Source organism: Alligator mississippiensis, chromosome 1 (assembly GCF_030867095.1).
Source record: "Alligator mississippiensis isolate rAllMis1 chromosome 1, rAllMis1, whole genome shotgun sequence".
Taxonomy (NCBI): domain Eukaryota; kingdom Metazoa; phylum Chordata; order Crocodylia; family Alligatoridae; genus Alligator; species Alligator mississippiensis.
This window is the reverse complement of record NC_081824.1, coordinates 15,963,686-15,985,353: the sequence shown is the minus strand read 5'-3', so window position 1 is coordinate 15,985,353 and position 21,668 is coordinate 15,963,686. Positions and strand designations below refer to the sequence as shown.

At 43.2% G+C, this 21,668-nt stretch overlaps 1 protein-coding gene across 1 annotated transcript in view; it reads left to right on the top strand.

Moving 5' to 3' along the window:
• MFSD2B (MFSD2 lysolipid transporter B, sphingolipid) overlaps positions 1-19,365 on the top strand; it is a 46,312-nt gene extending 26,947 nt beyond the window's left edge. Inside the window, exons 6-14 of the mRNA XM_059729211.1 lie at positions 1,415-1,593; positions 4,410-4,500; positions 4,597-4,718; positions 6,597-6,680; positions 8,596-8,676; positions 11,603-11,712; positions 12,975-13,118; positions 15,093-15,269; positions 17,133-19,365. Coding sequence (XP_059585194.1) covers positions 1,415-1,593; positions 4,410-4,500; positions 4,597-4,718; positions 6,597-6,680; positions 8,596-8,676; positions 11,603-11,712; positions 12,975-13,118; positions 15,093-15,269; positions 17,133-17,190 — 1,046 coding nt within the window. The 3' untranslated portion in view covers positions 17,191-19,365. The remainder of the gene's footprint in view (positions 1-1,414; positions 1,594-4,409; positions 4,501-4,596; positions 4,719-6,596; positions 6,681-8,595; positions 8,677-11,602; positions 11,713-12,974; positions 13,119-15,092; positions 15,270-17,132) is intronic.
• Positions 19,366-21,668: the final 2,303 nt, after the last annotated feature.

Here is a 21,668-nt window from a genome sequence, read left to right as displayed (position 1 = left end):
GGCTCCCCCAAATACCAGAGTTTGTGAGCATCTCACCGTATTTAATGTATTTCTGCTCACAGCACTCGCATTTTATTGATGTACAGAAAGAATAAGGCCCAAATCTTGTTTCGCTGAAAGATGTCTACATGTTATTTATGCTTCTAAATGTGGCCATGTAAGGTCACTCAGGCAATTTGTGGCAGAACAGAGCATTGAACTCGAGCCTGTGTCTACTGGGCTAATGGCTGAACCCTCTCTCCTGGGAGAGAGGAGCCCTGGTTCTGCTCTCAACGTGGCTTGTGTGTTTTGCATGAAATAGTCATTTAATAAAATGCATGAACATGAAATGGGAGCAGGGAACATTAATGTTGGTCTGATGTAGGAAAATATTATTTCATAAGATCATAAGAATATAAGAAATGCCATTTACCAAGTCAGACGATAGGTCCATCAAGCCCAGTATCCTGTCTTACACAGTGGCAGAGAACGGATGCTGAAGGGGAGGGTGGATAGGACATGCTCATCCCCTGCTCCTCTCCCATCACAGCTTCCAGTACTCAGAGGTCGAGGAAGTTCTAATTCAGAGGCTGTACCATATCTACCACGTTCAGTATCTACTAATGGACCTTTCCTCCAAGAATCGATCCAATCCCCTTTTGAAGTAGGCTAAGCTCCCAGCTTCTGCAGCATCTTGTGGCAATGAGTCCCACAAGTTAATTACTCACTGTGTGGAAAAGAACTTTCTTTTTGTTAGTTTTAAATCTGATATGCAATAGTTTCATTTTATGTCCCCTAGTTTTAGCATTGTGAGAGGCAGTGAATAATACATCCCCACTTACTTTCCATGCACCATTTCATATTTTGCAAACCTGTCATGTTGCTTTCCCCCCCCCCTACACAAGTGTCTCTTTTCTAAGCTGAAAAGTCATAGCCCATTTAGTCTCCCCCCATATGGAGACCCATCCATGCCCCTGTTTATTCTTGTTGCCCTTTTTTGTTCCATTTTACAGTTGGAGAAATAAGGCACAGAACAGGTAAGAGACTTGCAAAAGCTCTCTCAGACTGAGTTAGGTCAAGGATTAGAAATCTGCTATCCCAGTTCTCTGTGCTTAGAAGAGTCCTAGGAACATTTAAGCTCTAGTTCAGCTGCGGTCTCAAGATGTGAAAGGTTACTGCACTGTTCCTTTGCCACTTAACCCTCCCCTTGTAGATTATACAGTATCAATAAAAGGTGATGGGGGGAGACAGAATTTCCTTTTCATCAAACTGTTGTGTAAGCACCATTCTAGATCTGCCAGGTTTGGTGGTGCTATTGTGCATATCCCCCATAAAAAGAACAGTTTTCTTCAGTGAGTTCACTCCTTAGCGAGGAAAAACATCAGGCTCACTAATAAGCTTCCCCCCTAACGTGCCTTTGTGCTTCTTATTATAGGAATGACTATGGAAGTCCTTGGCACCCTGATTGGAGCCGCGCTCCAGGGGCAGATTGTGGCAAGTGCTCATGCCTCTGATCGTTGTACTGTGTATCGCACTGCAAACACAACCGAGTATCCTCAATCCCTACACAACATTTCCAGCTTTCCTGAGCCCTTGGGCTTCCTGTCTCACGGGGTAAGTGCATAGGCAGCTGGCATTCCTAGGGGAGGGGTTTTTCAATGGTGTCCCTTTTCATCAACTTGCAGGGTGTACCCGAGTCTGGCTCAGCTGATATTAGTGACATCAGAACCACGACAGCTGCCTTGTTGTGGGCAGCCCCCCGTCTGGTCTTTCTTTGACTGCTCCTCAGCATGACAGCAACATTATAACAAGGAGCTTGCAGAAGATGCTGGTTAAGAGGCATAGGGCCACCGTCTCTCCTCCCTGCAGGCTGACTTGCTGTTTAAAATACAAGTCTAATTAGCAAAAAATAATTATTCAGAGTGGCTGCTTTCAGCCCAGCTGCACAGGATAAATTTTCAATGCAGTAGCTGGGGAGTTAGTTTTCGAGTTCCCCCAGTAAAGACAGTGGCATTTGCCTTCCTAAAATCCTACACAGCTTTGAACTTTTATCCTTGCCAGTGAGTGACTGGTGGGAGCATGGAGAGGGCATTAATGCCATTCTAGTGCAAGGATGGCTTTGTAGTTAATGCGTAGAGGAGGATTTGAAAGATCTGGTTTCTGTTCCTTTTTCTACCATAGTCTTTCCCTGTAACCTTGGGGAATTCGCTTCGTAGGTGTGTGATTCAGTTTCCCATTTGCGGAGATAAGGAGGAAGTATTGTAGATGAGGGGGTTTATGTCTCCTCTTCAGAGTTATTAGTGAAACCACGAACCATTGTTATTAGTACGAGCCATTATTATTAGTCCTTTCCAGGGGGCACTTTAACAAAACACACAAGACTATTACTACTGTCTTCCTTGATTTAGAGTTGGCCTTTGCTCACATCACCAAACTGCTGCACAATTGGCATGCGGGTACTCGGGAAGTGTTTGGGAGAGGAATGGCTAAGAGTGTTATCTGTTGAGATTTGAAATGCATTGGCAGCCCTTGTACAGAATTACTCTTTACTGTTCCTGCCCTGGTTAATGCTGCTGTTTCCTCCCTCTTCCAAATCCCCTAAACAGCACTGGGGAAAAACAGTCTTATAAAGAACAAATCTGAAATCACATCTAAATAATGTGCATGGGCATCACGTGTGTATTTTGGGGGCAAGCAGTGTTGTGTAGTAGAGATGTATATTCTGATAATACATCCTAAGCATAATTCAATCCTGACTAAAGAATAACCTTACATTATTTCACACAGCCAGGGATCTTTCTAAAAGAGAAATATCTTACAAAGTTTGTTTTCTTGAACCAAAGATGGTCTGTACCAAGCTATTCTCATACAAAGGGAGGGGGGTGTATTTTTTAAAAGACTTCCTTTTTGCTTGGTTGCATTTTTATTAAACAGCTCTTAGACTTAGAGTCTGCTCTTATACTTTCAATTAAAGAGTCCTATCAGTAGTTTGTAAAAAGCAAAAATTTCTGAAACCAACCTTTCAAAACAAAGAATAAAAGAAAAATATAATAGAATATGAACCAGAAATATGAGTTTCAAAGCTTTATACTGGGACCGTTGTAGATGCAGCTGGAGGTGATCATTATGATTTTGTGGCTCAGTAGTTGGCTTCCTCTTTGACACTGCTGTTACTGGTTTACAGAAAGCAGAGACTTTCTAAGAATTTCCATAATTAGCTCAAACATTTCACTAAATAAAAAGCTGAAAACATATGTATATGAACTATCAGATTCTCCAAGCGTTATGTATATGTATGACATTATTGTAAGCATCTCCTAAAATGCAGTCAGGGCAAAGACAAGATCTTGTTAATAAAATTATTACATTTCTGCTTATGCTGTTAACAATATTTCACATCTTTATTGAGATATGAAGGTGCTGGCTGCAGCCTGCTGGCTATAAAACATGTAGTTAGGTTAATTTGCTTTGCAGAAATTCAGAACTATCCTCTGGGTACTCCCGGTTTCTGACAGGTAAGTGTATACATCTATGACTAGTCTCAACATTGCCTGTTTTTTAAACACGTTCTGGTTGCTGACATACTAGACCTTTTGTCCAGAACTGTTTATATTTTGCTAGAAATTTATACACGTGGGTCCTGGATTTATCCTGACGTAAATTTAATTTATAAATGGCCCGCAGAAGTGAACATTTTTCACACAAAAAATGAAGAGCAGGCTGCTGACTTTACATATCTGGGAAGTTCCCCAATTGTAGCTGACTCAACAAAGAGAGACCAGGACTTTCAGTGCCAGCTAGTTATTCTCACTGCTGTAATACTGAGGTCCAACAGAAAGAAACTGATTTTTTTCTTTGGTGGCTACCTGGCCCTTCCTGATAGTGTATTGAGATGTATCAACCCTTTGCTTATATAGCCACCATTACAGTAATCCCTGAGCATCGCCCACTTGAACGTACGTGTTTTCACCACATTTCCTAACGATAAGGTAAGAAAGTGCTGCTGACCCCATTTTACACATGGGAAGCTAAGTTATGGAAAAACTAAACAACTTGAACAAGGATGTCTGTGTTAGAGCAGTGACTTGAACCTGCATTTCTCAGATCCTAACCTAGCATCCTAACCTGTACACCAGTCTTTCTCTTCACTTGGGAGTTTTAACTTGGAAAAGTTTGAAACTGGTCACTTTAAAACAACTAGCCATGTTAGTAAAATCGTCTCCAGGTGAAATAGTCAGTGTTGAGAGAGCCAGGGGTTCCCGCAGCAGTTGGAGTTTGCTGCTCTGCCTTTATTAACTATGCTAGCACTAATGTCCTGTCCTAATGGTCACTCCTGATTTGATATTTTAGACTGTAGCTGTTGGTTCACGTCTGTCAAAGCAGATCTTCTACTGGCATCACTTGAAATGTGGCTTTTTTTCCTTGTAAAGGCTAAAGTCTATATGATTGCAGCAGGAGTAATAGGAGGGGTGTATCTACTGGGGACTGTCATCCTTTTTAGTGGAGTAAAGGAAAAGGACGGTAAGTTATGTTTAAATGTGTCTGGGTTTCAAAGTGATTCTTTCCCATTTAACTTTGGAAAATATTACATTATTTTATGTATTCCACCCCTTGTAGATCCTTACGCCTTAAATGCAGACCAAGCAATTCCTTTCTTTAAGGGACTCGGACTCACAATGAAGCACGGGCCATACATAAAACTTACAGCTTCATTTCTTCTCATCTCGACAGCAGTTCAGGTAACTTCAGCCTTAAACCCAGGTGAGGCTTGTTCCAACCACAGCATGAATCAGTCTTCAGGTGCTAAAATGTAAATGGCCTTTGACTTGTAAGCTGGGTTAGTGATTTGGTAGGTAACGTGTTTCCCTTCTGAGTCAGTATTGAACCAGTGCCCCACTTTGGTACTAAGGGGTACTGTACTGCTAGAGGTGATTGCCTTTCAAACAAGGAATAAAATTAAGATCCTAACCATTTATCATGAAAGATTTTGTGACTCTTTTCATGAAAGGTGGGATGCTGGCCCCAGTGACCCAGTTTAGGTCATTATACTCCACCTACCTCTAATTCCCTACTGTTTTGCTTGGCTCGAGAATACTTTATTTCTCTCAAAGCTGTTCTGCAGCTTTAAAACATTACCTTCGTTCCTTTTCTTAGGCGACTTCTGTAATAGTGACTGCGATGGTTCCTATAGAGTAATTTGGGATGGAAGGCACTATGTAAGTGTAAGATGATATTCAGTTACTTTGGAGTAAAGTATAAACTCTGCTGTAACTAGAGCCACAGAATTCAGATCTGAATCAGCAGTCATATTTCTAACCTCCCAAACTAGCACAATAGGTTATCATTACACTGAGAGATGCTGCATAGAAACTGAAAATCTAAAGTTTATAAGCCCATATTTCCTAAAGCCCAAGTGATGTTTTGACCCAGGATTTCAAGACATACTCATCTGTGAGGATCATCATTAGGGTGGGTTTGTTATCTCGATCTTCAGTTTCCTATTTTAAAAAGTACATAATATCTATGTTTTTGTCACCAACCCGTTAGTCACTGTTGATCACAACCAGCAATGTGGCACCATGATACAAATCATAATGCAACGTGTACTTTAGTTGCCCTGTGTCTTGGAGAATAAATAAATAAGAGCTATAATTTCTCCATGGCTTTTACTTATAGCAAGGAAATGTGAAAATATGTTGGCCGAGAAATTTCCAAGTTTCTTTTTGACACAGATTTGAGCCCAGTTAGCAAAGCTGCTCTTTGGTGCATTTGATTGTCTTGACTTGAGGAAAAGCCTTGAGAGTAAGTGACAATAATATAAGCACTTCTCACATCAAGACAAAAAGAAAGGCAAGTTTATGACAGGTTCCTTGGGACTGCAGACCCTTCCAGCACTGAATCACCCAGCGTGGCATAGCGGGCATGGCACACAGTTGGCTACTTGCTGAGAATACCCAGGAAGGAGAAGATTCACTCTGGGACCATCTTGCAATCTTGGGTCACAAGGAAGTGGAGGGAAGGGGTTGAAGAGGGAGCTGACAACAATTGAGAGGTCTCTTGCTCCAAATGGGCTGGTATGTGTAGGAGTTGCTGTTGTCTGCCTGGGGCTACCAAGTTTTGGGGAGTTTGGTTGGAATGAGGGCGATCAATGAAGAGCTAGACGCAGGGCAGTAGAGTTTTGTACCTGAAATGAAACAATGGATTGTGGCGCACGCTCAGAAAGGCAGTGTTGGGGAAGGCTCTCTCCATGACTGTCTGGCTTAATTTATAAGCAGGTCCTTCTCTTAATGTATAATCTGTTAGCCCTCAAAAAGGTGCCATGCACAAATCAGATAGTCATCTAAGCCTTCAACTTCCCCAAAACAGTACATGCTAGGCCTGCACCAGACCTTGGGATCCTAGTCCCACTAGATAGCTGTGTTCAGTAGCTGGCCTTCCTCTCAGCCTAGCTTTCCTTGGCATAGCTCCTATGATGTCAGCAGTGTTATTCCTCATTTAAATTGGTGTAAGTTAAAGCAGAATTGAGCCCTTAATGACTTAATTACCAATTTTGTGAAATTGTAAAAACCTTTTGTTTGGTTTTTCTTTGTTGATCCTTGCCATCTTCAATTCACCAGCTTGAGCAGAGCAACTTTGTCCTGTTTTGTACCCACATGACTGAACTTCGCAACAGCTTCCAGTATTTAGTGGTGACCATCTTGGTGAGTTGAACTGAGAAGACAGAGCGTTGGTTGAGTTGCAGGGTTGCACTCTGTTTCTGTATTCAGTAGAAAGGGTACAGAAGACAAGAACAGTTGCACCCAGGCAGCTCAGAGAGACATGACTGCAGATTACTACCACAACTGCTGGGCTTTCTGTGCGAATGGGTTTGATCTCCACGCTGTCACTAGTGGACATTGTGACTTGTAAATTTGAAGATCTCCTAATTTATTCCGTGGTCCTTACCTGCAGGCTGCTTTCTGCTCCTGAAAAGGTGAAACCTTCTGCTCGGAAGGAGTGGTGGACTTCTAGCTACTGTTTCCCTTTCCCCAGCTGACATGCTAAGAATTAAAACAAGTTCCTCTTGTGCATGCTGACATGTGGACCCCCCATGCCAGGCAGCCTGCAGGAATAAATATTTAAAATATCTAGAGACACATCAGCAAATGCTTGAAAGATACCTTTACAGAGCCCTCTGCCTCCACACTTGAGTGTGGGGTTCTGCCCAGCTTCACGTAGGTGGGTGGTCCCCTCATAATTGGGTTACAAATATCATGCATGCCTGGCTTTGAGCTTAAGCTACAGGAAACTGCTCTATTCTGATTAAAATCATTCTAGGGCAAATGGTAGGTTTAATGTTAAATAAGTGCTGGGGTATGTCTGCTGCATGCTTTTTACATACTTCATGGAGACTTCCCGTTCGGTATCTTGCTCATTAAATACTCTGCCAGTCTTTGTGCCAGGAACTGCAGATTGCTGACAGTGCAGGGACTGTGCAGAGCTATTTGATAGGACTATTCATGGTTTCTAATGTAGGTCCCCACCTCCTTCCTTTTCAACTCTTTTGATTCTTCTTTTCTTACCTTAAAATGCTTCCAGGGCAGATCTTTGTCAGTGACTAAAACTAATAAGGGTGTAGAGCAAGAGATCACTTTCACATATCTGAGATCCTGCAGGTAATGAAAAGATATAAACACCAAGGTGGGAGGAGAATTGTTGGGATGATATGGGATGTAATTGGGAGCAACAGGATAATATTTAGGCTCAGATCAGTTGTAGTATTGTATGTGGAAATTGTGTAGTTCGGTCTTCTTTTATAACAATGTTGGGTTTAAATCAGCTATAACAGATGAGGTAGAATGTGCTATGTATGAAGTATTAACAAAATTGGCAGGGGGATGGACTGAACAGCTGAACAAGTCATATCTAGCTCTAACGTCTAGCATTTTATACTAAGTAAAGGAAAACTGAAGAAAACTATCAGGAGAAAATTTCTGATCTGAAAATGATTTCAAAAGTAGAAGGTGCATAGGTTGTAGCCATGTTGGTTTAAGGACATAGGCAGACAAGGTTCTTTGGGTAAACCCGATATCTTTTATTAGACCAACTCAAATAGTTGGAAAAATTCCTCTTAGCAAGCTTTCGGGCACAAACTCCCTTTGTCAGGCTGAGGAAACATTTGCAGATGGTCTGTGCTCTTCCTGGATGGAGTGGTAAAGCAGCCAGAGGCCAGTACATATACAAGAAAGCCAGTCAGTTAAATGTAAATTAAGGTGGTCAAAGGTAAAATAATCTTTTGAACATGGTTACACCTGTGACATCTTACAAATGCCCTAGATTGATCCCTGGGGAAAGTGTGTTGTATTCTTTTTTATTTAATTAGTACACTGCCTATTGCACTGGGGTTTTGTGTGCTTATGTGCAGTGGGGAGTTTTAGCTTGCGTACTTATAATTTCTCCAATTTCTTTTTTCCATCATTCTTGTTTTTCTTAGTGGGAAAGAGAGCAGGAAGCCTTAAATTCTTCCTTAGTTCAGATCTTTTGCACAAAACAGTAGAGGGTGTTGGTGGGCCCTGTAGCTTACTCAGACGGTGATCTTAATAAATACCCTACAAATCTTGTTTTCATCCTTTGCAGGTGTCAGCAGCAGTGAGCATTCCCTTCTGGCAGTGGTTTCTGCAGCACTTTGGCAAGAAAAGTGCAGCATGTGGGATTTCGGTAAGCAAAAATGTTAGAAAACCCTGTTGGTGCTGCATTTTACATGACCAACAGTAGCAGTTTCTGCAAAATTTGGGCAATGAGACCTCAAACCAAGGACATTTTATCTTGCTTCAAGGTTTGTTTAAAACCTATAAAACATGTATGTTATTGGCAGATTGTAGGTTTTGCTTCTTGGAGATTGGGCTGGTGCTGAATATGAGATGCTAACTTTTCCCCAAGTTTGAGCAGGTTCTACATTGTGCCCATTTCACAGAAAAGAATTCGAGCATAATATTACAGATTCTGATCCAGGCTGCCCCAAATCCAAGGGTTACATGTTGTTTGAGGTTTGGATCCGTCTCTATTATGGCCAATATATGGTTCTTACTTGAACTAAACAAAATTGAGCAGTTTACGTAATTGAACCTGTAATTCAGTTTAAGGAGGAGGGAGTAGCAAAATTCCTCCTCTCTGTCCAGTGAAAGGACGTGGAATTGTCCATGTTTTCCGTCTGTATGAAACTTCTTAAGTTCTGTGAAAGTTTGAATAACACCCCAAAAAGTTCAGGTCTGGTAACAGCCATTGTATGCTTTGAACAGCAACAGTTTATTGAAACTGCAATCTGTGTGTGACTTCAAAACAAAACTCTGGATCCAGACGTACCACATCTTTAGATAGGTTGAAATATGCACTTGGACGTGGCATGTCCCACCTGTTTCTCCCTCTCATCAGCATTCCAGCACAGATAGCTGCCAGAAGCTAAGATGGGCCCTGAAGGAGCACAGATTTACCTCCCAGGCTGTCAGCTTCTGTTGCACCTTCCTTATCCCTTTTCACTCATATTGTGGGAACAATATCACTTCACTCAGTGCTCTTGTGTTTCTGCCATATGTTTTTTCCTTGAGAGTTTCACCTCTTTTAAGGGTGGAAGGAGTACTACATACTTATTTGAAAATGGGTTGATTTTCTATAGACTCTGTAGACTTAATATTCTCATTAAATTAATACTAAGAGACACCTGAAAGTAAAGCATTCAGACAAGATATGTGGGTATCACAGATTTTTTTTATGCCAGTGGTGGGACACAGACTCCTTTTCTCCCACTCCTCCTTAGTTTTGGTTGGAGGAGATGGTTCAGTGGCCTAAGTATCAGTACCAACATAATCTAAACTTTGTGGGGCAGCAGGGTTCAAACCCCAGCAGGATCATGATGTATTATCCTTCCTGTGCCCACAGTTGGGGTATAGGATAGAAACTAGCTGCAACATCCGTCTGCTTTATGTTGTTGAGATCAAGTGCTCAGCCCTCATGGGGCATGTCTACACGTGCAAATGCTGCTGGATGGATTTACTCCAGAGTAAACACACCCTGGGCAGGAGTCTACATGTGTGCGCATTTGGGAGAAGATTTGCTCCCACCTTGCTCTGCTCCCCTGCAGCAGCCAGAGGGGGCTCCAGGCTGCTCCTGGTTGCTAGCCCAGGGGCTAGCAAGGAGCAGGGGGCCAGGAGACAGCTGTCTCCTGGTGGGGACTGGGAGATTGCTTCCTGCTCCATGCCTGCTGCTGGGGCAGGCTCCAGTGGCAGACTCCAGGCTGCCCCAATTAGGGGCAGGGAGCTTGGAAAGAGCTGCGGGGGAGGGTCAGGTCCCAGCCCCTTGCCCCTACCTGTTGGTGGAGCAGCTAGCAGTGAGCCCCTGGCTCCATGATCGCGGAGCTGGGGCTGGGAACTCCCTGCTGCCAGGGCAAGGGGAAATTGTCCCTGCCCAGGCTCCACCACCTTAGCCCACCCTAGCAGTAAGCAGCTCCCGGGGGCCGGGAGTAATCTCCTGCTGCCCGGCTGACCAGGAACAAGTTTACTCTTGGTCAGTCGTCTACATGTGCCTTACTGAGCAGTAATTACTCGGCAGTGAATTTGCTACCTGCATTTGCTAGGTACCTTGCAAATGCAGATAGCAAATTAACTGCTGAGTAAAGCAAATGACTGCGCAGTATGGGTCTGCACGTGTAGACGGTGACGCATACTGTGCAGTCATTTGCTGTACTGCGCAGTAAAGTGTCTTGTGTAGACTCGCCCATGTGGAGGCTGATGTGAGGAAATGAAGGTGCCCAAGAGACACCTGAAGTGGTACGATGGAGATCTTTAATTTGCACCTATTAAAGATCTTTATCAGGTACTTTTCATAAGTCCAGTGTCCTTGGCTGTCATTTCCCCTCCCTTTGCCCTGCTGTTCTCTGTAGGTCAGTTAAAACCCTTCAGGTCACTGGTGGGCCTGCTTGTCTGTAGGTCACAAAGTATGTGGTCGTGGAAGGGAGAGGTGTGGGAGAGGGAGTGAGCCACTAGGGACTGAAAAGTCTTTAATTTATAAAGAAGAAAAACAAAATGCAGCGGACATATGTTACAGTGACTTTTCTGGATCTTAGGGAACTCTGCTCCCAAATACCCCTGCTTCTGCATTATAGCCTCAGGCCTGCTGGTCCTGCTTCCTGCCTCTTCTTCGCTACATTTTAAATCAGTGCTGTTATTGTTCCAGAAACCTCTTTGGATACTTTAGTTTCTGAAAGGGTACATGATGCAGAGCACAAATGATCATAACATTGCTTGCAGTTATATCTTTATACAAGGTATAATCTTGTATTGCTAGAGTGCTCTCTTGTGGGGAAATAACGGTCATGCCACTACAGACTAATGCAGGGATTATCTCTCCGCACTGGGAATTTGCAGTCTGGAAAGGGACTCTTGCTAAGTTGGGTAACAAATAAGGATGTGATGGGAATACATTTTTTCCAAAACGTGGAGGCTCTAAACTTCGGACTAGCCTGGTGCTCAGGCTGCTGCCTCCCACAGCCACCTCTGGTTTTTAGCAAAACGTATATTCTCCATTATGTGCCATATCTTTTCCATGCCTAACACACCATTTTTTTTTGTTTTTTCTTTCTTTTTCTCAGTGGATGATCCCGTTCGCAGTCATGCTGGTTATAGTCCCACATCTGAGCGTGGCTTATGTGGTGGCCTTTGTCTCTGGTCTGAGCATTGCAGCATCTTTGTTGTTGCCATGGTAGGAGGATCTAATGCTTGAAGGTCTCCAGGCGGGAAGGGAGGGAGTGTGTGTGTATTCCCAAACGTACAGTATGTACCTCAATGAGAGCCAGAATTTGGTAATAAACTGGTATGTGAGCTACATTGGTTTTCACTATATTTAGACGATACCTGTGCGGCCCTGTGACACTAGTTACAACAGAATTAATAGCTAATGTCTTTATGCATAAATAGAACTGCTCTCGGCGTATAACTGTAAGTGAATTAATACCCTACAACGGCGCGGAACGTGGATAAACAATAAGTTGGTTGCTTGGATTTAATTTTTAAGATGGCAACAGAAATGAGGATGACCCTTAGTGCAAATCAATTAGTGAAGTCTTGTGGAGAGTCAACACTGAACTAGAGCTCCCTGCAGAGTGGTTCTGTGTTGCAAATAAAATGCAGGAGTGCCACGTATGGGGCCATGGATAAAAGAAACCGATAACCTGCAGGTTCGTGTTTGAAGAGGGGCTTGGAAGTGAATTATTTGATTAAAACCAAGTGAAGAGGTTGCAGACCTGGATCCCTTCTTGCACATGCCTGGCTTTTGAAGTCAACCTGACCACAAAGCAAGATTGAGTCAGGTAGAACAGCCCTTCATGCCTCATAGATACAGTTCCATGAAAACTGAAGCCTTTTGGGGATTGGGGGTATGTATTCAGGCTGCCCAGACTACCTGAGCTCAGGAACACAACCTGCCCTCCATCAGTAAACCAGTAAAAATGAAACTTGTTGATTTATAGTTGATGTTTTCACCTATTTCCATCCTGCTTTGGATCTGGGTCAGAAGCAGACTCAAATCAGTGGAAGGACAGGCCCCTTTAGTGTCTTACAACTGCTTCTGCATGCTACCACACTTGAGGTAGTTGCATGATAAGACCTCTGGAAAATCCAAGTGGCCCCAAATCCAGCTCGGGTATTCTTGTACGTTATTATCACTGTTGTTATTGTTGTTGTTAAAAGTAATAGTATTAAGCAATAACTTGTAATCTTGTGGAAGGGGCTTGGTTACCTTACCTAGGTGTTGTGGTTCTGTGGCCTTGTGGTGTGTTTTGTGCATTTGCTATGACAATTATTGCCCTCCTTTCAAACAAGGGCACCTTCTGGTTTTCCGTATTCCACTCTGTGGTTTACCCAATCAAACCTCCAAGGAAAAGGACTCTTTGCCAACTCTGTCCATGAAAGAGGCTCAGACTTCTGCTGGAGGCTGTTCATTCCTCTTCTCTTGCTGGCCTCCAGGTCCATGTTGCCTGATGTTGTTGATCACTTCCGCCTGCTGAATCAACATGTAAAGAGGCCTGAAACCCTCTTCTATTCTTCGTATGTCTTCTTCACCAAGGTGTCAGCAGGGATTGGATTAGGACTGTCTTCAGCAAGCCTTGAGTAAGTGATAGTTTGTTTCTGCTTATTTGGCTTTTATTATAAAAAGATTCTGAGGGCCTTCATTTTTTCCTGTGAGGCTAATCACGATTTCACCACTCACGAAAGCAGGATCCTGGCAGGTATAGATAGACAAGGTTGTCAGTTCAAGTTGACTACATCATGAACCTGCAATTGTTCTCATCCAGGTCAGACCTTCTGGGCAGTGAGACATTTACACTAACATATTTCAATTCAAAAGTAACAGGACTCCTTTTAGATATTCCTTATTTACATTATTTTCATAAATCTCAGCTGCAAATACAAGTGAAGCTTATGTAGACCCCTAGGCACAGAACACAGAAATGTAGCACTGCAGTAACACTGCTGAAGAGCTACAGCTCTTTAGGAAGCATCCCATCCCTCAAGGGACAGAAAAATTTAGGTTGGATATTAGGAAGAATTTTTGAGCTCAGAGAGTGGTTAAATACTGATACAGGTTACTAGAGAGGTTGAGGAATTCATATCACTGGACGTTTTTTAAAGGGAGATTGCCAAACATTTGGTTTGGAGAGGGCTGATCTTGCCTTGAGCAGGGGGTTGGACGGGATGACCTCCTGTGGTCTCTTCCAGCCATATTTGTCTATGGGAAAGGGAGCAGAAATGGTCTCTCATTCTCTGTTTTTACAGAGCCAAGCACAAGGCTTGCAGGGTTTCCATTGACACTGCTAGGTGTTAGTGTGACAGACGTGCTTGTACAGCACTCCGTCTGCAGGGGCAGAAGCTGAACAAATGGAAATGGATTATTATGGAAGAAGAGAAATATTCTCAATATCAAAAGACCTTTTAGAAATTGTGGCTACCTTTTCAATAGCATGTTTGTGGAACCTACAATTTAAGCTAAGAGTCCAAATCAGTTTTCATCAACTGGAAACTTTTGGTTGAAAATTTCTTTAAAATACTTGTTTTTTGGCTGGCTTTACTCTGAGTTAGGAAGATCACTTTTACAGCAGACAATCAAGTCCCATTTGGTAACTGTGATTTTAACAGTCTGTCTTCTGCCACTACCGCAATTTGAAGACTGGAGAACCATAGTAGCATGGTGGCGGGTTGTGGTAGCTCCACTGTGGACTATGCCATGAAATACCCTGAAGTATTTTGGTCAACAAGCTGTTATGAAGTTTGCAGCCGATGCCATAATACTTTCTCCTCAAGAAAATAAGTCTCCTTGTTTTTAGACACTGCATATGGAAAGCTCATAACTAACATATTACTGTCAACTGATTAACTCTGCTTCATTCCTCTTAGTGAGCTTCCAGCCGTTTGCCATCTGCTGGAGACCAGAGTTGACATTTATGGGAGAGTGTAGGAGGCAGATTGATAGAGAATGGGTAATAACTTGGTGCATGTGCAGAGTGAAACCGAAGAATACCACAACCTGGGACAGCATAGGTTAGGGTACCATCAATTATGCTAAGTGGTACCTAGGCCCTGAGATAGCATGGCACTTAAGAATGTGCTTATCTTTAGGCACTGAGTAATTCCACTACTGTTCTACAGAGCACTTAAGTCTGGACTTAACTTGAAGGTGATTACTGCTCTTGGAGGCAGTGTGACTACTTATCTACTTTCAAAGTTAAGCACATGCTTAAGTACATTGTTGAATCACTTTTCAGACAAATGCAGCTCTGTAGGATTTCATCTCACTATTGCCGTAGTCACAGTCACATCATTAAATGAAGGAATGAACTTGTTTAAAAGAAGATGGGGAGGAAAGTGGCATGGAAGAGCCAAGCCAGCTCTCAGGGAAATGAAATTCCATGTTGGCATTGATAGGAACAGGACTGGCCACCAAAGGGGGCAGTTAGCAGACAAAGGAGTAAAAGGAGGTGTAAGAAGAAATGGGAGCAAAAGTTTGGGTGGCTGGGGTTTGGATCGGGGGCTTAACATAACAAATAGCATGTGAGTAATAGTACTGGGCATGTGGATGTTTCCTAGGTTGGCTGGATACAAAGGAGGGGCCTGCAGACAATCCAGCAGTGTGATCTTTGCATTGAAAATCCTGATTGGGATAGTGCCGACCATCCTCATTCTTCTAGGTTTATTCATACTCCTTTTCTACCCAATCACCGAAAAAAGTCGAAAGGAAACCAAGCAGGCGCTTGAACAGTTAAGGTAGGTTTAAATCAGCAGCAAATAGCAGTGACCTGACAGGGGCATTTGGAGCGAGATATCATCTCAGCATACTGATCCCACCCTGCTCTGCCTCTGTTTTGCATCTGACCCAAGTCTCATAAGCACAGTCCTTTCCCAGTTGCTTGCCTGCAGTTGGGGGTTAGATGCAAGTGAGCCAATTGAAACTGAATCCAAAAAAGACAGAGGTGATGATTGTGGGCAGACCGCATAACTTGTGAGGGATTAGGACACCTATCACTGGTGTTCTGCCTCCCCTTGTCACCTAGGTTTGCAGCCTTGGGGTGCTTCTGGATCTTCTGGGTCCACCTGGATCTTCAGGTGTCAGCTGTGGCTAGAAGCACCTTTCACCAACTCCATCTGGTGAAAAGGCTGTGACCCTTTCTTTCATGTTCATATCTGGCCACCATCATCCATGCCTTCATAACCTCAAGGCTAAACTTGCAATGTACAGTACATAAGGCTGCCCTTGACCATCCAGAAGCAGCAACAGAAGGTGCAGAGCACGGTGGCCCACCTTCTGGCAGGGTGGTTCTCCAGGAGCACATATCTCCAGTGGTCCAGAGTCTGCATTGGTTCTCAGTAGCTTTCTGGGTGCAATCCAAGATGCTGGTTTTAACATATAGGGCCCTAACCAGTGTTTCTCAACCAGAGTGCCTTAGTACCATGGGGTGCCATGAAATCCTTTCAAGGATGCCAAGGGGTGCCATGCAATGTTACAACTGTGATGTGTGCAAACAGATAAACAGAGAGATTTCAAATAGAAGTCCAATGTGTCAAAACCATTTTGACCTGTTGTGGTCTTTTTGAGTTCTTTGCAGCAAAAAAATGGCCTATTATTTTTCAGTGGTCAAAAATAAGTCAAAGCTCAGAGCTGGCATTTTCCAAGGGGTGTCCTGAGTCTTACGAGGGGTGCCTTCAGTCTAAAAAGGTCTGAACCTTATATCACTTAGGGACCTTTTCTCCTATGCCTCACTAAGACCCTGAGGTCAGTCAAGAACAGCCATCTGTAATCAATACCCCAAGTCTGCTTGGCAAAAACAAGTGGCTCACTAACCCATGGGTCGCTAGGGCAAAAACAGTTGCCTCTTCAACATACAGGCAGAAAGTGCTCTTAGGAAGGACAGTACTCTCTGCCTGCAACAGGAAAAATAAGCCTCACAATAATGAAGGTATTTCATGGAAATGGGCCATTAGCTAGAGAAATTCCAGTTGCTACAGGAAATAAAGTATTTTCTTGAAAATTTGGAGACTTTAACAAAAAAATGAACAAGGCTGGGGGTAGGGAGTGATGGCTTGGATGTATTTGAGAGCTTTCCGTTTTAAGTTATTCTGTTCTCTTGTTGTTGTTCTGTTTTATAAGCGATTCTGCTCTCTTATTGTAAGCTGCCCAAATGTAAATAATACAAATCATGCAGCAAAATCTCCAAACACACCAGTGAAGAACAGCGCTCTCAGGGGTGGGACGCAGCACGCTGCCATTGTACAGCGGTTTTGGACTGGAGGGGATGGCTGTTATATCCAGTCAAAACTACAGGTGAAGAAATCCTTAGCTAAGGAAAATGTAATTAAACATGACCTATCTTTTCTTGCTGACGGATTTCTTTCCCAATTAAAAAAACCTAGGCTGAAGGTCTAAAACTTCAGACCTCATTTTGGATGTTTAAGACAATATTAAGTCCTCAGTATACTGAGAGGCTATTCTCTCCTCTCTGTTCTGGTTGTCTTTTGAGGTGCCTAAGTTTTAGTTTTTGCTAAATTTGGCAAAACATACTGAGAAAATAACAGCAAGCAGGAAAAAATGGAGACCTCATCATCACATGTGATCCTCTCTGCCCTTTACAGAAGGAACCATCCCAGTTGTAACAACCTGTTTGAAAATGAAGGTAATACCCTGATATGAGAATCCAGAAAGCAGCGGCTTTCAAAGAAGAACCTTCGATTCCAGATCACCGTACCAGTGTTCGGTTATCCTGTAGATAAGTTATCAGAAGAATAAATGGACTGGCCTTGATTGACAAAACCAGGAAGATTCTGAGTTGAGTTCAATGAATGCAACTTCATGCCCCACCTGAAAAAGGTGTTAGCCATGCTGAATCAGTATTAACCAAATCCCCAGCACTGTTGAGGATAACATGCAGCTGAAGCAGCTATTGGGACATAAGGCAAAGATGCCGTGGTCAGGGAAGATCTCATGGAACTGCTGGCAAAAGCAATATCCTAATGTGCTTAGCCGATTACTTTATTCTGACCTGCGCTGTCTTTGTAGTCTCTGCTGAACTCAGGATTTTCTTTGCTACCTGTCCTACCCTATTTGTCTTTGTTGCCCTTCACCATAGTAGTGGCTGCATCTTGATAGTTGATGGATGTGATCCCTGGGGGGCTTATATAGCAGTTTGTTTGCAAAAGCACTTAGGGAACCTGGAGGATGAAATGTCCTAAATAGATGCCTGAATTAGTTCTTTTTTAAATGAAAATCCCCAGGTGCAGTTTGGGACAGTCATGTCATGAGGATTTTCCCATGCACTGTCACTCCAAACTGGAGTGATTTTATTTTAATTTGGGGAGCTACTGCCAAAAAATGTTTTCTAATGTGACTAGTGATTTTGGGTGCCTGACTTTTTGGCTGTGCCACTTAACACACAGCTGTGGTCCTGACTGTGACAGTGTCAGTGCTCATCACTTTCTGACAGGCACCTTTAAGGCATCTCACATTGAGGTACTTAAGGTCAGTAGTCACTTTGGGAACTGTAGACAGTAACATCTTGTATTTATCTGCCTTCAGTGGTGAATGCGTGTATGACTTGCATGAGACATTGCTTCTCCGTACAGAGAGCTGCCCTTCTCCTATTGACGTGCTGCAGCAGTGTTACAGTTCTCAACACACATACTGCATTTTACAGTAATGATACTGTACCAGTCGCACAGTTGGTGCCTTTTTGAATCAGGGAAATCATAATGTGTTAGACGGACAAGGTTCCTTGGGTGAATTTGATATCTTTTATTGGACCAACCCAAATGGTTGGAGAGAAGGGTTTTTGAACCCGAAAGCTTGCTTAATAACTATTCTCCAGCCATTTGGGTTGGTCTAATAAAAGATATCAAATTCACCCAAGGAACCTTGTCTGCCTATGTCCTTAGACCAACACGGCTACAACCTAAACCCCTGCATAATGTGTTGAAGCATTAATGAAAGCCTCATCATACCTCTGCCTGGAGGATGCATTACTGGGCATGTTTTACAAAGGGAGATTGGCACACAGAGATCAAGGGCTTGTGCACTCAGGGAAGGTAGCATGCTGTTAGCTTATTGCGCACTAGCTACTCCAACTAAAAATGCCATGCAGGCACTCAGTCCATGCTAAATGTGCCTTCGCACAGTGCAGGCTTCTGCCATTCGGAAGCACTTGATCTAGAGCACACTGGCATCTACAGGAGCTGGTTTAGGCCATGATTGCTTCCAGGTCACCCAACAAGTGAACAGTGATAATGAGCCCAGGATGGTCTAAAATCAGTAGTGCTCAATCTTCTAGCACTGTGGGCTGAGTGCGTGACACAGGGCTGATTGTGGATCAACTGCATAGTTGGGCCTATACATTGTGCCGTACACACCAGGATTCATAAACTTGCTGGGGTATTAATCCTAGCTTGGCCCCTGCTTCTAGCAAAAATGTCAAAAAAAAATCATCAAGTTTAGTGTTCTTGACCTCGTGCATGGCAGCATTCATGGGCCCAAATAAAATAGAAGAATTATAGATAAAAGATATAACTGGGTATTTTTGGAATTTTCAAATATAGAGTTGTTCTATTTTATTTGATTATCAGAATTATATTTTTGTTGATGATATGAATGTATTTTTCTAAATGAGAAGCTTAAAGAATGAGTTTGGAAAAGAAAGTAGAGTTGGTATTTTCTGTGATTTTTTTCCTCAAGGATCAATGTCGGTACTGTGAAAAAAATGAATGTGTATATTCCTTCTTTCAGCACTGTTTAAACAATCACACTCATTGTATCTGGGATTGGAACAATCAGATCTCTGTATTGTCATCTGTCTGCATTAAATGTTTACACAAAGTACCCCTTTGTTTGAGAAATAATTCTCTCTGCTTTCTCTGGACCTTACAGACAAGGCTACAAGCCCATATTTCATCTCTGAGGCATGCAGGGATTTCCACATGTATTGAATTCCTACAAGACCAGAATTTGGCTTTAAGACAGTTAAATTGGCTATAATTTTGAAACTGAATTCTGCATGCAGGCTCTGGCCCAGAGTTTGCTTCAGAATCTAATTTGTTTGTCTCCTTTTAGATTTACCTTAATGCATTTTGGATTTAAAGCTCAAAAATATGCCTGCCTCCCTGGGAAACTGCTGTTGAGGGAAACTTGAGTAACCTAATAAATGTTATCGAGGCATTTGAAATAGTTGCTGAGTTTGTAAAGGTCAAAGAAGGATAGATAAGTGAATCCCAAGGTCTCCACGTAACAGAACCAGGTGTATTGCAGCCTACACCGTGCCGGCGCCAGGTTATGTGACAGGGTTGGGGACATCCATTTTCAAATGCAGAGTTTGCTTCTAGCAGGGGCAGGCCATCAGATGTAACCCAGATGACAAGCTTATGAACAGGGGGTCCCCATTCAGGCTGCAAAAAACAGCCACCTGTTAGAACTGCAGGTGCTCGAGGAGTGAGGTCCTGCTCCCGTTGCAATTCACAGCAGACCTTGGGATTTCAGTAGGAGCAGCTTGGCCTGGCTGTCAGCACTGTGCTCATTCAGCTGTGCATACTTTTATTATCCTGCTCCAAACCTCCGTCCTGTGCTCATCAGGAGTTGCAGAGTCCCACTGGAGGTTAGAAGGCCAGCAGCTGAATGGGACATGAGCATGGGCAGTGCAATGATCCCAGCCCAGCCAGAGCCAAGAGGGAACCTGTGACAGCCCCAGGGGTGTCCATGCTTGTTTGTGCACAAGTGCGTGGTGCAGATCAAGGGAAGACGTTAGGAGCCTAGACAGTGCTGTGTACACAAAGGCTCTCCAGCTACACTGCACAGCCATCAAAACCAATTCCCTGTTTTTCTCTTGATGCAAATGCTCAGATAAATGCCTCCATAAGGGTGAATAACGGATGATTTGATCAAACTCATTTAACTTCATCTCTTTATCGGTACTGAAAAACTGTTTCTGGAGTGTTAACTTTCCATCAGAGCCCATAGGAGGTTCTTTGCAAATTGCATCGATTTTTGAGATTTGGTTTTCCTGGACAATGAATCGGCATGTACAGAATCACCAACCAAACCCCTGCTTTTGGACGGCGGGGGTGTTTCTTTTTATCTTTTGAGGACTCACCCAAATGCTATGCAGGCTTGCAGAATGGGAGCCAGGGGCAGCACTGTTGTATTGCCAGTAGGAAGACTGCCCAGCTTCAAGTTCACATCCACATAGCAGGCATTCTTCACCTCAACCCCCCGATGAACTCCTGGCGACCAGCAGATCAGTGGAATGTGACTTCTCTCTTTTTTATGCAGCTTCTTTTCCCAGGCCACAGGATCCCTGTGCTGTGCTATGAGCCTTTCCAGCACTTGTAACTCCTTGAAAGTACTATATCAGATATTAAGACAGCATACACTGTGCATTTTCATTGTATGTCTGTCTATAATACATGCAGGATACATACTTAATGTATGAAGTATATGAAAAGCTGGAGCAGGGCAGGGGTTGCATGAGCACCAGGGCTAGGGACAGAAGTTACACATAAGCTGGTTTAGTGATCAGAAACTGGTTTAAATCAGTTACAGAACAGAAGCTCAGTGCACATAAACCAGTTTCAAAATGACTGAAACTGGTTTAAGATAAACCTGGTTGAATGTAGTATCAGACTTAACTGATTTGGGTCAAACCAGTTTATGCAACTTCTGTTCCAGACCCCGTCCTGGTTTAAGTTAAATCAAAGTATCCCAGCATGCTTTCCATGTTGGGCTGGGCTGAGCAGGGGGTGTCACAGTTGCCCCTGGAACATGGCTTTGCTGCACTGATATGTAGCCTTTTTTGGGTCATATAAAGAGAGGAGCTGTCCTAGACTGCTCTGTTCCACTTATGATGTGAATGTAATGCTGGAGGATTGTATGATCAACCTGATGTTTAAAGGAAATCAGCAAGTCCATCACGAGGGAGCTGCACATATCTATACTTTCCAAGTCCTATCTGTTCGCTTTACTGGTTTGTGCATGCTATTGTCTTTGAGGGAAGTATTAGTTCAGCCAGGTTTTCCAACTGGTGTACTACAGTCCCCATGTGGCCTGCAAGGCATTAAGTTGTAGCCCCCAGGTTCCTGCTTGGTTTCCACACCACACATTGCTTTGGTTGCAAAGGAGCCAAGTCTCTGGGC